A 15,067-nucleotide genomic window follows, 5' to 3' on the forward strand; every position below is an offset into this window, starting at 1 on the left:
GTATGGCATCTTAGAGCAGCTAATAAAGACAACTGTTCCAACTAGGGGCGGATCAAAGGGTGGTTAGGGTGGTGCATGAACCACCCTGGATTTTCTACGTAGCCTATATATTATAGAAAAAAATTAAATGAAAAGTTACAGTACCCTGACACTGTATGCTAGATCCGCTAATGGTTCTGGCATCACTAACGTAAACCAGAGGGAAAAAATTAAGTTCACGCGCACTCCTCCACCGCTGTCGCTCGTCTTCGCATTTGGTGAATCAAGTTACCAAGCCGGTTTTGTGGAAGGCTGACTTTTTTTCCTTGGTGCACCAACTAAGACATCTTCGCGGGTCGATGTGTATGCTCGCCGTGTGGCGGTTCGGTCCGCACCTACCCCCCCTCCCCCCTAGGCTACACACGGAGACAACCTACAAACATATCTACAGTTCTCCACTCATTTTTGTTTCTCTCCCAACCAATTAGTTTCGTTAGTTGTGTTGCTCTCTAGGTTTCCCCATCCCGACGACTGCATGCATGGTCGTCCGGGAGAGCATGCCTTCAAAATCTCATCCGTCGAGATACTGCACTGGGAGATGCGCGAGAAGGTTTTCGGGGAGGTCTCGCCCCTGACTACTCACTGCTATTCGAGTTCTTCATCACCGGCTTACTTCGTCCTTCACCGACCTCTACATCAGCGACCCTGACAACACCTTGGCGACCTCAACAACTTAGATAGAGCGGCGTCCTTCCCAATTACGATATACGTGCTCTTCCTCTCTTATCTTGCAGTAGTACTTGTATCATATTCTGATCTGTCAGATGTAATTAGTCTGATGTATATGGTTAAGTGTGCTAGTGAATATGTGATGTTGTTTTCGGTAATTAAACTCACTAGGAAATTGCCTAATAATCTTGAAATCTAAAATCTTACATATTCAGGCAATCTTGTCTATCTGGTTTCGCTGCTGCGCGTTGTACTCCAAGAGGTCCGCTTACTCATAATGAGGCTAAAGCGTCCAGTCAAACCGGCGTACTCTTTGTGAGTGTCGTCCTAAGTGTTCTCAGAGAAAAGTTGGTTGATGATTATTGCACATCCGAGATAGGAAGAACAGTGGGATGCACTGGGGTGAGTGATATGGACCAGTTCAACAATTACATGATGTTGGAGAACCGATTTGTAGTTGGATAGGCTTATAAGATACAGATTATGACAAAGAAATTTAAGCTCCTTAAGTTTGTGCTTCCAGATATGTTTGTCGTGGGATGCATTTTGATAGGCATAAGGGCCTCCTTCATGGAGGAATTTTTTCACTTCTCTCAAACATCATAGGCATGAGCTCTTCATTGGGAATTTCATTGTCACTCTAGCTAGATGATGAAAACGAATTCAAGGGCAAAAGACAAACACATTGGTGGAATCGAGCGACGTTCTGCTACCAACATAGTGCAGAAACAAGTCCAAGGGAAAGAATAAAGTCTCCTACACTACCAACTTCAAGAAGAAGAGGAAAATAAAGAAGAAAGAATCTTTCTGGGTTTAGCGGTGAGACTGGCCATTGGGCCAATCGTTATCCCGGCAAGGAGAAGAAAGATCAAGCTGGGCAGAACGCAAATACTATTAATATTATCTCAAATTTCATGGATTACCAGACAACGTAAGAAAATATTCGAACTGGTAAAAGTGTTAGGAAATTCCATATATATACTAAAACAACTGAACATGAAACACGCATACACTTTAACAATACGAACATGAAACACAGAATGATTGCCCCTTTTTAAAGAATTTTTTTGTGTGACTAAGTATTAGTCGGCAGATCATGATCAGCATGAATACGAACCAATCTAGCGGTCAGGGACATATTTCAGTTGCAACCCATGTTGCAACTCATGACTAGCACAAATCACAAAGCAATCCGATGGTTTAAAAGTTTTTTCTCACTTGGAAACCCACATGAAATTACAAAACTTTTTTTGAAATGGGATTTTTTTTGCTGCAATCCATTAATTAAGAAAATAATTGTCTAGCTAGTTAGAAGAAAACGGGTAAAAAATCGTACACCAAAATCACATCCGAAAATACTCCGGAATCATGCAACTCCTACAACCACCAACTCTAATAATCATACTACAAATGAAAACTCATACACAAACACTACTAGGAAAAATCTATAGGCCCCGACCTACCACCGGGGCGCCCAAAAATATGTCCCCCGGTTACCGTTGGTGCACCATATTTATTGGTGTTGGCGATGCCCAAATATCACTTTGGTGGGCTATATGGTAAGGGTTATCCAGGTCCCAGCCAAGGCTGCGCCGGCGGTATACTGGTAAGTGATGGCAGAGTCCCCCTCCCCCCTCCCCCCCCCCCCCCCCCTCGAGCGTTGGATCGCCCTTCCTATTTTGAAAAAAATAAAAGAAAGCGATAGCAATTTAAATTTTCAAAATCCTTTGAGATGACTATATGTTATGTGTTCTAGTTGTTAGAAAAAATAACAAACATGAATTTCGACAAATCTAGCAAAATGGCTCCATGTTTCGGTAAAATGGCTCGAGATTTTGCATATGATTTCCCATGAAAAAGTTTTTTATATGAAAATGTATCTACAAAGGCCGTTTAGTAACTTTTTAGAATCGTAAAAATCAAAAAGGAAAACAGGTTTTAGATTTTGATGCGAAATTGTTTTAGACATACCGGCGGTGGAACATCCTTTTGGTGCGCCGGCGGTCCTTTTCCTATATAAACCACCCTATTATCATCCTTCTCCTCCATCTCTCACTTTCCCATCATCCATGTCCTCCCGGTCTCGCGCGCCACGGCTCTGCCCTACTCTTCCTCTTCGTCGGCGGCACATGCTCTTGTTGTTGCTCGGCTACCTCGGCAACCACCTCCTCCCTGCTTCGGTGCCAGCCACGTCCACCTCCTCCTTGCTCCGGTGGCCACCTCCTCCATTATCTACCACGGACACATCCACTCCCTCCCTCCTCCAGTGACCACCTCCTCCATGCTCCAGCGCTGGCCACATCCACCCCCTCCCTGCTCCGGTGACCACCTCCTCTCCCTCCCGTGTGACGCCCACGACCACTGTTCCTAAGCGACGACCAGATTTAGATCCAAATTGGCTTATTTTTATTTTGAAAAAGAATATAAACAGGCGCACCAGGCTGGCGATATAAGTTGTTACGGCCGGCGATAGCGTGTTATCACCGGCGTGTTGCCGCTAGCGGGCGCACCAGCGCTGGCGGTAACCTTTTTTTGGTGCGCCCAGCGGTAGGCTTGTTCCTAGTAGTGGAAGATCTCGTAAACGATAACCCGATAACCGTCCATCAAGCTGTTGCAGGCCCCTTCCTTTTTGGCTCCACTCTTCTTGGGTTTGCTTCTGAGATACTCCTTCACTTTCTGGATTTTTTACTCAAAGTCTTCTCCAGCAAGAGGCAATTAATCTCTTTAATAGATCTATGGATAGCCGCCTCCAACCCGAATAGTAACTCGCAAAGAACCCTAACAAAGAGAGCCTCGGAGTTAGGTGTCAAAGTACCTGCTCCATTAACCTTGTCGCCCCGATGTCCTGGCTCTACCGGCGGTCATGTGGAAGCAACCGCCAAGGTCCCAAACATGCATGTCCACCTGCAGATACACCATCAACAGAAGATGAGTGGGCTCCCCACATAGCTCCTGAAGCTTAGGCATGACCGGCATCACCGGAGCCAGGATCCCATCAATGTCCTCACACTTGGAAGCAACCGACACATCGGTTTGTGATGATGCGCATGTCTTGGGACTGGGACGAGGGGAGACAACCAAAGAAGCATTCTTCCCCAACCACAAATGACTCCTCTAGGTCATTGGCAATAATGGTGCCATCACGATGCTTTCTCAGTGGCCACATCATCAACAACAGCTGTAGACAACTCCAACTCAGTCGGCTCACGGGAAGCACACAAATTTGCACGCTCCAAAGAACCACAAATAAGCGAAATATAAAAGCTTGATTTTGCGTCGCCTCTTCCCGCAAGGGGTGAGAAACCTCTTCGACGCATTCGGCGACCAATTGAAGGAGCTCTTTGCGCAACAAGGTAAACTGAAACCGCAAAGAATGGTCCAAATTGGCGATGGCATTGGAATCCTTGCAACACCTGGAAGGGGACCTTGGCAAGTGGCCCCAAACTGAGCCCAACCCCGTGTCAGCGAAGGATGGCTAGCCTGGACGGACGGGGAGCAACACCACTGACAAGGAGCGAGAGTCAGAGTGGCCGGAGAGCGATCTTGAGCGGCGGGGCCAGGAGAGCGATGGCGAGCGGCCGGCGAGCAAGTGCAACAGACCCCTCCCCGAACGCGATGACAACGAATGCATCTGGTGGCCACGCTCAAGGCAACAAAAGCACATTCCTCAAGTCCAACGCTAAAAGCAAGGCAACACTCGAGACCTTCTCTTGAGGCTTTCTGGGAAGCCTCGGCCGGAACGGCTCCCCAACCCTGATGCTCCTAACCCTCTTTGTCGCTCACGGAATAAGAAAATTTGCAGTTGCAACTCGTCCTAGCACGAATCACGGTGCAATCTAGTGGTTTAGTACTTGATTGAGAATTAAGTTAATTCTTAATTCAAATGAGAATTAGCAAAACTGTCATTTTTTACAAGACAAAATTGTCATACCATATAGTAGTACGCTTTTCCTGAACGACCAGACTATCAAAGATAACCGCTATTAGCTTTACCGCAGCTTGGACCGATGATCCGGCAAAACCCATAAGGTGACTCAGCCCATCCTCCGTCCATCTCACCGAAAAGCCCATCGCCATGGTCGCCCGCCCTGCTACCTGCTGGGTGGAGTGTTTTTCCACCATGTGCGCGCATTTATCTTGTTTCGCTTTCGTAGCATCCATCCCTTTCATCTCCCTCTCTCTCCCTCTACCCCCTCTATCTTCTCTCTCCGCTCCCCACTACTATATAGCCATGGGTGGCGCACTCGCAAGCCACAGCTCCATCCATCGGCAAGAACCAACAAGCCCCTGTGCGTTAGTTTCTACTAGTGCGCGCGCATTTGCACTAGCTAGCAGCGCTCGCACCTAACCACCACGACATTCACGCTTGCTCTGCTGGCTAGCTAGAGTGATAAGTAGAGAGAGCCGAGAGGAGAAGAAGGTTGGAAGGGGAGGATGAGGCAGTCGAGGTTCAAGAGGATCTGCGTCTTCTGCGGCAGCAGCCAGGGCAAGAAGAGGAGCTACCATGATGCCGCCATTGAGCTCGGCAACGAGCTGGTACGCTTATTACTTCCTAGCTCAGCTAGCTAGCTCGCTCTCCACTCCCGATATACTGCTCGAGCCTGCGATGTTTTCCTCTGTTCGTGACTTCAGCGTCTATCTCAAACTTGCCTGTCTAGGATTTGTCAAAATTTAGATGTGTATCTAGAGTTCTGGACACTTAATAGTATGTAGACATGTTTCATGGGATGAAGGGAGTACTGTACTTGGCTTAGTACTTTCAAAACATGAATTTGGCAATGCAAAAGTAACAAAGCTAGCTCGAGTGCTAGTAGTGCAAGCAGTAATTAACCATTTAACCAGGATGCAAATTCAGTGAACACTAAGTCCGACAGAGCATCGTAGGGTAGAATTCCACTGGGTGGTGTCCGTGCACCAAGACTTGCCGTGCACACGGACGTCTCCAGCCCATTCGCTGCCGAACTCCTTGGCAGATCCGCCATGTTTCCTCCCCGGCAACTCCACAAACGCCATGGCGCTGCTAGAGCTGCTGCTTGAGCAACTCCATCCCGGTCTTCTATGTGACAGTGCTCCTGCACGCGCGCGGTCGTCGAATTGACGTGCGTGGCCGGCGGCCCTACTGCATTCACGGCTCTCCATTAAACCAAAATTAGAGCTAGCTCTGCTCCGTCCCCATCCTCTCTATCGTACCATGGCGTCTCTGCCTGCCTTGCCAGCTCGTTAGTACAGAAGTACCGTTGAAGAGTTTAACCGTGCGGTGGTCGCGTTTATTTACTGACTGATTTTTTTTGTTCGAACGTTGTTGTTGCAGGTGGCGAGGGGCGTGGACCTGGTGTACGGCGGCGGCAGCATCGGCCTCATGGGGATGGTCTCGCAGGCAGTGTACGACGGCGGCAGGCACGTCATAGGGTACGTAATAACATCGGCCTCCCTCTACTCCATCTGGCATCCCGAGAAGAATATTGTTTAGTTATATTTTCTGCTAGCTTTGGTTTAGTATTAAGTTTGATGCATGCGCTGATCACTTCTTTTTGTCATCTTCTTGTCCACGCGCAGTGTCATTCCCAAGACTCTCATGACCCCAGAGGTATGTCTGTTCTCAGCGTGCTCGCCTCCTCCTACTCATGTCTTTGTCTACCTAGTAGTACTACGAGTAGGAGGGAATACCCTCTGCATATGCATGCTTAATTAAGAAAAAAGGAAAGGCGATCCGGCCGGAAATACAGTGCGGAAATTGAATAAATGTTCAAGTCATAATACCAAAAATAATGAAACAAAAGCTAGTAGGAAAACGGTGCTGGCTCTCTTCAAATTTTCAACCTAATTAAAATTAATGGTAAACCTCGATTGACTTTTCCAGACAAATTTTCAGGTTTTAGAATTGCATGTATATGTTGTTGTTAGGGATCTTTAAAGATAATAAGCCTTCAAAAAAAAGTTGGTGTTAGGGGTACTACCACTACGCCAGCGATAAGATATTGAAAGAAGCTTGGGTGTTTGCGCTCTGAAACAGCACCTGCTGGAGTCCCGGGGGACACCGCACTTGGCGATCGAGAGTTAGCGGTAGTACGTGCTTTTTGGCGCAAATCCAAATCTTGGCGCGAGGATAAACAAGCGGCAAAAGCGCAGCTTTGCAGATGCTAATTTCTTCCCCCAAAAAGTCTTGACGTGACTGGCATCATCCCTTCCCTTCCTGCCTGGTTTGGGAAACAGGGGGGTTGCCTTGGGCATGTTTTAGGGTTAAGTAGCGGACACTCATTGCCTTTGACTGCCGGCCCCCTGATGCTCTGCTCCCAACACAAGAATGTTTTGTTGCCCTTGACAGTACAATCAGATAGTATCCGGAGTTGATCAACTGTGAAGTTTCAGTTTCAGGGAACACAAAAATATTTAAGTTGCAAACAATTGGATGACCCATGATGTGGGGTAGAGTATCCTAGGTGTTCGTTGTACCTTTGTAGTTATCTTATACTATGACATACCACCAATAGGGAGATGTTGTACTACTATAGGACAGCACATAACAATTAGTTCATGGTCCTGAAAACCCATATCCATGCTCACTGATTCATGCTAGGCTGTGGCTTCAGGCTTGGTTACACTTCTGGTCCTCATCCTAGACTTGGTTATTTTACCATTGCCCAAGAAGGCAGGAGGAGTGAATATTCAAACCATCTAGTTACAATTTCTGTTCCCTTTGAGCACAATCATGTCCCCTCTTGGGAATGCGTAACAGACCTGTATCATTACATTCCAAAGAATTATGTTTACTGCTCCCTTGTCTGATCAGGATGTTCATTTCTTTTCTCAGATAAGTGGGCAGACGGTGGGGGAGGTGAGGGCCGTAGCGGACATGCACCAGAGGAAGGCAGAGATGGCGAGGCAGTCTGACGCCTTCATTGCCCTGCCTGGTGAGTCACAAAACCTCCCGCATTTTCTTTACCTCGCCGGGATCAGATCAGATGCAGAGAACATTCAAGCCTCTGCGGAGAAATCCGTGACAAGTTACAGTCGGGTTGGATCGGGCTGGCATTTTGCACATGTGGATCTATCTGAATCTGAATATGAAGGCTAGCTCCGGTCCAGCCCCATTTTGGGGTTGGGGCCAGCTTGGGGAGCCTTTACTTTCCTACCTAGCGTACCCAATAATTGGCGCAAAGGTTCTGAAGAGTACATGCATGGATGTGCCAAGCTGCTGAGATCTGCTGCTCGTCTTGCCTGTCTTGTTGTGCGATGGTAGTATGGTACTAGCAGTAGCAAATTAGCTTTGGTTCTCATCACTGAGTTATGTCTCAATGCAGGAGGGTATGGTACACTGGAGGAGCTGCTCGAAGTGATTACATGGGCGCAGCTGGGCATCCATCACAAGCCGGTACTGTCCTGTTATGTCCTTTGTCGATCTGTGCTCTTATCTGCAGCTGGAATAATGGTCGAAAAATATCTGAAACTCTCCTTCTTGATCAGGTTGGGCTGCTGAACGTGGATGGGTACTACAATTCGCTGCTGACCTTCATCGACAAGGCCGTGGAGGAAGGGTTCATCAACACTTGCGCCCGCCGCATCATCGTGCTCGCCCCGACTGCCGAGGAGCTCATGGAGAAGCTTGAGGTACGCAACTGCATCAATGTTCATTCTTGCATGATTTAACGTATCCTGAGTTCCTGACCCTAAACCTGAAGCCACGCGTATACAAAAAAAAAATCTTCCTTGACCAATCGTTTCTCTTTGTTTTGTTCAGGATTACGTGCCTTACCACGACAGGGTCGCGTCGAAGCTGAACTGGGATATAGCAGCGGAGATAGAGCCCCTACCCCTAGCGTACTTACACTAGCTAGCTGCAGCGAAAGGGCGAGCGGAGTTGCGATGTTTAACTTGATGAAGATTTGGAGTGCGCTGGAATGGATTGATGAAGGTGTTTGATTGATGTAGTACTAGCAAATTAAGTGAGCGTGCGTGGGTCCGTTTTGTATATGTTTTTGCTTCGGTCCGGGACAGCTTAAGGATATTGTAAGACCTGACCGGTTCCAGCTCCCTCTTATTCTCGTCCAATCTCTACCTGCTTAAACACTAGTAGTACTAGTATCTTCTATCAATATATGAATGTAGTGTCAAGGTACTGAATCCAATGACTTGAGCAAGACAGCAAGTGTTATTGCAGTGTGCAGAGCTTTGAGCATGTACTTGCTTCATTTCGAGCTTCCTTTTACTTGCGATCAACAAACCCGCGACATCCTCAGCAAACTGCAGCCGAACATCTGGTGTGAAAGAAACCAAAGCGTTTTTGACAATATCTACGAGCTGATCAACACTGTCATTGAACAGATTAAAACAGATGCACTGTCATTCAACAGGTTAAAACAGATGCTAGAATGTGGGCTGTTGTAGTTGTTGGTGGTCCTTTGTTGTAGCGTATTGGGAAGTCTATATCTGTGTCGTCTGCTTGCTTGTATGTGTTAGATTCAGAGAGAGAGAAAATTGACCACACAATTGGAGGTCTCCCGTATACTCATATATATAAGCTGATTACAGGATCACAATCTGATCAAAACCAATATGCAATCCTAACCATAATGGCCCTACTTATATGCAAAAGATATGGGCACTAATGTGGTAGGATACGGGATCAAATATGTCTAACATCCCCCGCAGTCTCAACGGGAGATTCTCGGACGCTGAGACTGGACCGAAAGTCCATGAATAGCGACGATGGCAGGCCTTTGGTGAAGATGTCGGCAAACTATTGAGACGACGGCACATGAAATCGAATGTGCCCAAGTGCGACACGGTCTCGAAATCAATCTCGATGTGCTTGGTGTGCTGGTGCTGAACAGGAAAGACAATGGGGTCGTTGTGGGGAGAGGCCGGTGAAGCTCCTGAAGGAGTTGGCGAAGCCAACTTGCTTCAGCGACGGCGTTGGCGACTGCTCGGTACTTGGCCTCAGCGCTGGAGCGAGAGACGGTGTGTTGTCTCTTTGAGGACCATGAGACCAAGTTGTCGCCGAGGAAGACACAGTAGCCGAATGTAGAGCGGTGAGTGTCGGGACAACCAACCCAGTCGGCGTCTGTGTAGGCACCGAGGCGGTCCGTGGTGGAGGGAGTGACCTGAAGTCCATGATGCAGCGTGCCCTTGACGTAGCGAAGAACTCGCTTGACGAGGGTCAAGTGCTGGTCGCGAGGGTCATGCATGTAAGGGTATATTGCCCCTATGTGTGGTTTTGGTAATCAATGACAACCCCTATGAACTAATGTTTTCATTGAGTTTATATGAAGGAATATTCCATAGGTACTACTTGTACTCCATGTGTTGGATTCAAGTATGGATGCCATGAAGATAAAGGTATTCCTTGTGTATTGGCATCAAGATCATCGGTATAAAGATATATATATATATGTGATATGATCAAGAAGAAGAAATAAAGATGGAGTTCTTATGTGGAACTCAATATTAGCCATCCTCTATCTTAAGTGAGTATGTGAAGATATAAGGTTGAGTTGGGCAAGTTCAAGATGAGCATCTCAAGTGAATCACATGCTTGAAGCTTGCCGTCCATTTGGTGATAATGGACTAGTGAAGATGTGCATCAATGGAGCTTTCCCATCATAGTGTATGGGGGAGCATTTGTGAGTCTTCACGAAGCAACATTGGTCAAGTGAGGCATTCCGGCTTGAGTGAAGCTTGAAGAGTTATCATCAAGATCAAGCGGGACGCGCAAGGCAAAGGTATGGCCTTGCTAGGTTTTCCTTTTACCGGTCTCAAGGTGATTGTTGGGAGACCGGATTATAGGATAGATAGCCGCACTATCAAGAGGGGCTTTCGGTTGGGTAACTTGATCACATCGTCTTAGGGAGCTCAATCCTTTGCATACTTTGCATATCCTTACTGCTTCTTGGTGTTTCTCTGTGTGAGGTTCTTCAGCTTGTTGCTAGCTTTACAACAAGCCCAAGTTCATCGAAAACGGAGTTCGCATGCATCTTCTATTGCGTTTTCGAGGTTGGGTGATTTTACCGGTTATTCATGATATAAGGTTCTACCTTTTATATTCATGATAAAATTCCCTTCTACAGATTCTTGAGTTTGCACTTTCTATAGGATAGCATTTGTTGTTATCTTCCAAACAAAATTAGTTTCATTCGAATCGGAGTTCGGGAGCATTAGTTATTAAAGAAAAAGGAAAAAGGAAAAAGAATAAAAAGGAAAAAGAAAAAAATGAGGAGGGGCAGCCGGTCGGCCACCCGGCCTGCCAGGCCATGCGCCGGCCCACCCAGCCATGATCGGGCGCCAACCGGACCGGGCCAGGCGCCGGCCCACCCTGCCAGCCAACCGGCCTCGGCCCCGGTCCGCAACCGGCCAGCCCGACGCGCCCTCCCCGGCCCGACCGGGCGCCTCCTCGGGCCGCCTTCGCCCGCGCGGCCCATGCGGCACGCGCCGCCCACGCGCCCGCGCGCCTCCTGCCTTTTGCCGCCCAGCGGCTGCCGCCGCCCCGCCCGGCCAGTGGGCTGGCCCGACCGGGCGCCCAGCTGGGCTGGTCAGCGCCATTTCCGGTCGGCCGGCCTGGCAGCCGGCTGGGCACCTTTTTGGGCCGTTTTTATGCGATTTTCACACAGTTTTCTCCCCAACGGTTATTTCTTCCTCCCTTGCTATAAATACCTTTCTCCCACCTTGAGACAAGCAGTTCTTCCTATTCTCTCTCCTCCATTGTTCCATTTTGAAGAACTTGCTCTGCCCTTTGATTCCTCCAACCATTCTTGCTCATTCTTGAGGATTTGAGAGAGGAGATCTAGATCTACACTTCCACCAAACCATTTTATTCTCTAAGTGAGGGAATCTCTTGGGATCTAGATCTTGAAGTCTTTGGTTGACTTTCCCCTTTGTTCTTCCTCTCCAATCTCATCCTAGCATTCGTTGCTTTGGTGGGATTTGAGAGTGAAGGACTTGAACACCTCTAGTGTTCTTGCTTTGCATCATTGCATAGTGTTGAGCTCTCTACCACGATTAGTTCGAGTGAGAGACCGTGAGCTTGTTACTCTTGGAGGGATACCTCCTAGTTGGCTTGGTGATTGGTGCTCCGGTGATCTCTTCAAGAAGATTGTGAAGAGGCCCGGGCTTCTCCTTCGTGGAGCTTGTGAAGTGGTTGTGGAGCTTGCCATCTCCGGAGCGGAGGAAAAGCTAACCATAAGGAAAGGGCCATTATCCTTCGTGGGTGTGGTTCGGAGAATAGGGTGAGCCTTCGTGGCGCGGGGAATCCTTCGTGGGACCTCCACTCCTCCAAACGTGACGTACCTTCTTGCAAAGGAAGGGAACACGGGAATACATCCTCGTCTCTGCGTGCCTTGTAAACTAAACAATAGTTTAATTCCGCATTCTTACAAGACAAATCCGCAAGAGTTTGTAATTGCCTATTCACCCCCCCCCCCTCTAGGAGACATCTCGATCTTTCAATTGGTATCAGAGCAAGGTCTCTCCTTGTTTAAGGCTTCACCGCCTTGAGAGTAAAGATGTCGGCTAGTATAGTGCACAATGACACAATTGTCTTTAATGGCACAAATTATCTTTTGTGGCGAAATTGCTTGCTTTGTAATCTTCGGACCTTGTGTCCACATATAGAGCAATTTCTAGATGTCGGTTTTTCTCCTCCGGTGGATTCTCAAAATCTATCTTTAGAGGATGAGAAAAACTTACATCTTGAAGCTCAAGTATCTAATGAGCTTTTATTCTCCTTGAGACCCGATTTTCGTAGGTTCTTGATATATATATAAAGCGAAAATCGTCTCATGAGATGTGGATCAAGCTTAAGGAAATGTTTGGTGGATCCACTTCTCAATTGGTCGGTGGTGACTCCGAGGAGCTCTCTTCCCCTTCACATCATGAAGAGCTCCAAGTTGCTTCCACCTCCGGTCGTGATGAGTTATCATCTACTTCCACTTCACCAATGTGTTGCAAGACACGAGGTAATAATATGGTGAGTGGTGAGGAAAATTGCAATGTTGATATTGTGCTCAAGAGTGATGATTATTCATCTCTATCCCATTGCAATGCTTCCTCTTTGGACTTAAACACATCTAGCATTGAAAATAATCTACATGCTGTTGGAGATATGCCCAAGAGGCAATAATAAAATGGTTATTATAATATCTTTGAGTTTATGATAATGTTTACATACCATGCTATAATTGTATTAACCGAAACATTGATACATGTGTGTTATGTGAACAACAAGGAGTCCCTAGTAAGCATCTTGTATAACTAGTTTGTTGATTAATAGATGATCATCGTTTCATTATCATGAACATTGGATGTTATTAATAACAAGGTTATGTCATTATGTGAATGATATAATGGACACACCCAATTAAGTGTAGCATAAGATCACGTCATTAAGTTATTTGCTATAAGCTTTCGATACATAGTTACCTAGTCCTTATGACCATGAGATCATTTAAATCACTTATACCGGAAAGGTACTTTGATTACATCAAACGCCACTGCGTAAATGGGTGGTTATAAAGGTGGGATTAAGTATCCGGAAAGTATGAGTTGAGGCATATGGATCAACAGTGGGATTTGTCCATCCCGATGACGGATAGATATACTCTGGGCCCTCTCGGTGGAATGTCGTCTAATAGCTTGCAAGCATATGAATGGTTCATAAGAGACCACATACCACGGTATGAGTAAAGAGTACTTGTCATGAGACGAGGTTGAACAAGGTATAGAGATACCGATGATCAAACCTCGGACAAGTAAAATATCGCGTGACAAAGGGAATTGGTATCGTATGTGAATGGTTCATTCGATCACTAAAGTCATCGTTGAATATGTGGGAGCCATTATGGATCTCCAGATCCCGCTATTGGTTATTGGTCGGAGAGAAGTCTCAACCATGTCTACATAGTTCGCGAACCGTAGGGTGACACACTTAAGGTTTGATGTCGTTTAAGTAGATATGGAATATGGAATGGAGTTCGAAGTTTTGTTCGGAGTCTCGGATGGGATCCAGGACATCATGAGGAGTTCCGGAATGGTCCGGAGAATAAGATTCATATATAGGAAGTCATTTTCTAGGTTTGAAAATGATCCCGTATTTTCTCTGGAAGGTTCTAGAAGGTTCTAGAAGAGTCCGGAAGAAATAAGGATGGAAGGTGGAGGGACTCCACCCACCTTGGCCGGCCAGCCTAAGGGAGGAGGAGTCCCAAGTGGACTCCCCACCATGGTGGCCGGCCACCCCACCAAGGAAAGGGGGGAGTCCCACTCCCCCTAGGTTTGGTTACTTGGAAGGTTTTTGTTGGGGTCTTATTCGGACACTTTGACCTAAACCTTGGGGCTTCCACCTATATAAAGAGGGGAGGAGAGGGGCTGGCCGGCCACCACAACACCACCATGGCCGCACCCCTCAAGGCTTCCCTAGCCGGCACCCCCTCTCCCAAACCCTAGCGGTTCCCTCCTACTTCTCTCTCCCACATAGCTTAGGCGAAGCTCTGTCGGAGATCTCCACCACCACCGCCACCACGCCGTCGTGCTGCCGGGATTCCGAGGAGGATCTACTACTTCTGCTGCCCGCTGGAACGGGGAGAAGGACGTCGTCATCAACACCGAACGTGTGACCGAGTACGGAGGTGCTGCCCGATCGTGGCACCGTGATCAAGATCTTCTACGCGCTTTTGCAAGCGGCAAGTGATCGTCTACCACAGCAATAAGAGCCTACTCTTATAGGCTTTGGAAATCTTCAAGGGTTAGTCTCGTTCATCCCCTCGTTGCTCCCATCTTCTAGATTGCATCTTGGCTTGGATTGCGTTCTCGCGGTAGGCAATTTTTTGTTTTCTATGCAACGAATCCCTACAGTGGTATCAGAGCTGTGTCTATGCATAGATGGTTGCACGAGTAGAACACAATGGTTTTGTGGGCGTTGATGCTCTTGTTGTCTTTAGTTTGAGTACTTTGCATCTTTGTGGCATAGTGGGATGAAGCGGCTCGGACTAACTTTACATGACCGCGTTCATGAGACTTGTTCCTCGTTCGACATGCAACTTGTATTGCATAAGAGGCTTTGCGGGTGTCTGTCTCTCCTACTATAGTGAAGATTCAATTTACTCTTCTATTGACAACACTAGTATCACCGTTGTGGTTCATGTTCGTAGGTAGATTAGATCTTACTCGAAAACCCTAAACCACGTAAAATATGCAAACCAAATTAGAGACGTCTAACTTGTTTTTGCAGGGTTTGGCGATGTGATATGGCCATAATATGATGATGAATATGTATGAGATGATCATTATTGTATTGTGGCAACCGGCAGGAGCCTTATGGTTGTCTTTAAATTTCATGTTGAGTAGTATTTCAAAGTAGTTGTAATAGTTGCTA

The 15,067-nt window shown here is 47.0% G+C and overlaps 1 protein-coding gene across 1 annotated transcript; it reads left to right on the forward strand.

Annotated features, from left to right (window-relative positions):
• The first annotated feature begins 4,939 nt into the window (after nt 1-4,939).
• LOC127300664 (probable cytokinin riboside 5'-monophosphate phosphoribohydrolase LOGL10) lies at nt 4,940-8,865 on the forward strand. Its single transcript, XM_051330819.2, has 7 exons — nt 4,940-5,244; nt 6,020-6,117; nt 6,265-6,295; nt 7,520-7,619; nt 8,010-8,080; nt 8,173-8,316; nt 8,447-8,865. Exons 1-7 carry the CDS (start codon nt 5,143-5,145, stop codon nt 8,537-8,539), a joined length of 639 nt encoding a protein of 212 aa, XP_051186779.1. The 5' UTR covers nt 4,940-5,142; the 3' UTR covers nt 8,540-8,865.
• Nucleotides 8,866-15,067: the final 6,202 nt, after the last annotated feature.

Source organism: Lolium perenne, chromosome 1 (assembly GCF_019359855.2).
Source record: "Lolium perenne isolate Kyuss_39 chromosome 1, Kyuss_2.0, whole genome shotgun sequence".
In the NCBI taxonomy this organism is placed as follows: domain Eukaryota; kingdom Viridiplantae; phylum Streptophyta; class Magnoliopsida; order Poales; family Poaceae; genus Lolium; species Lolium perenne.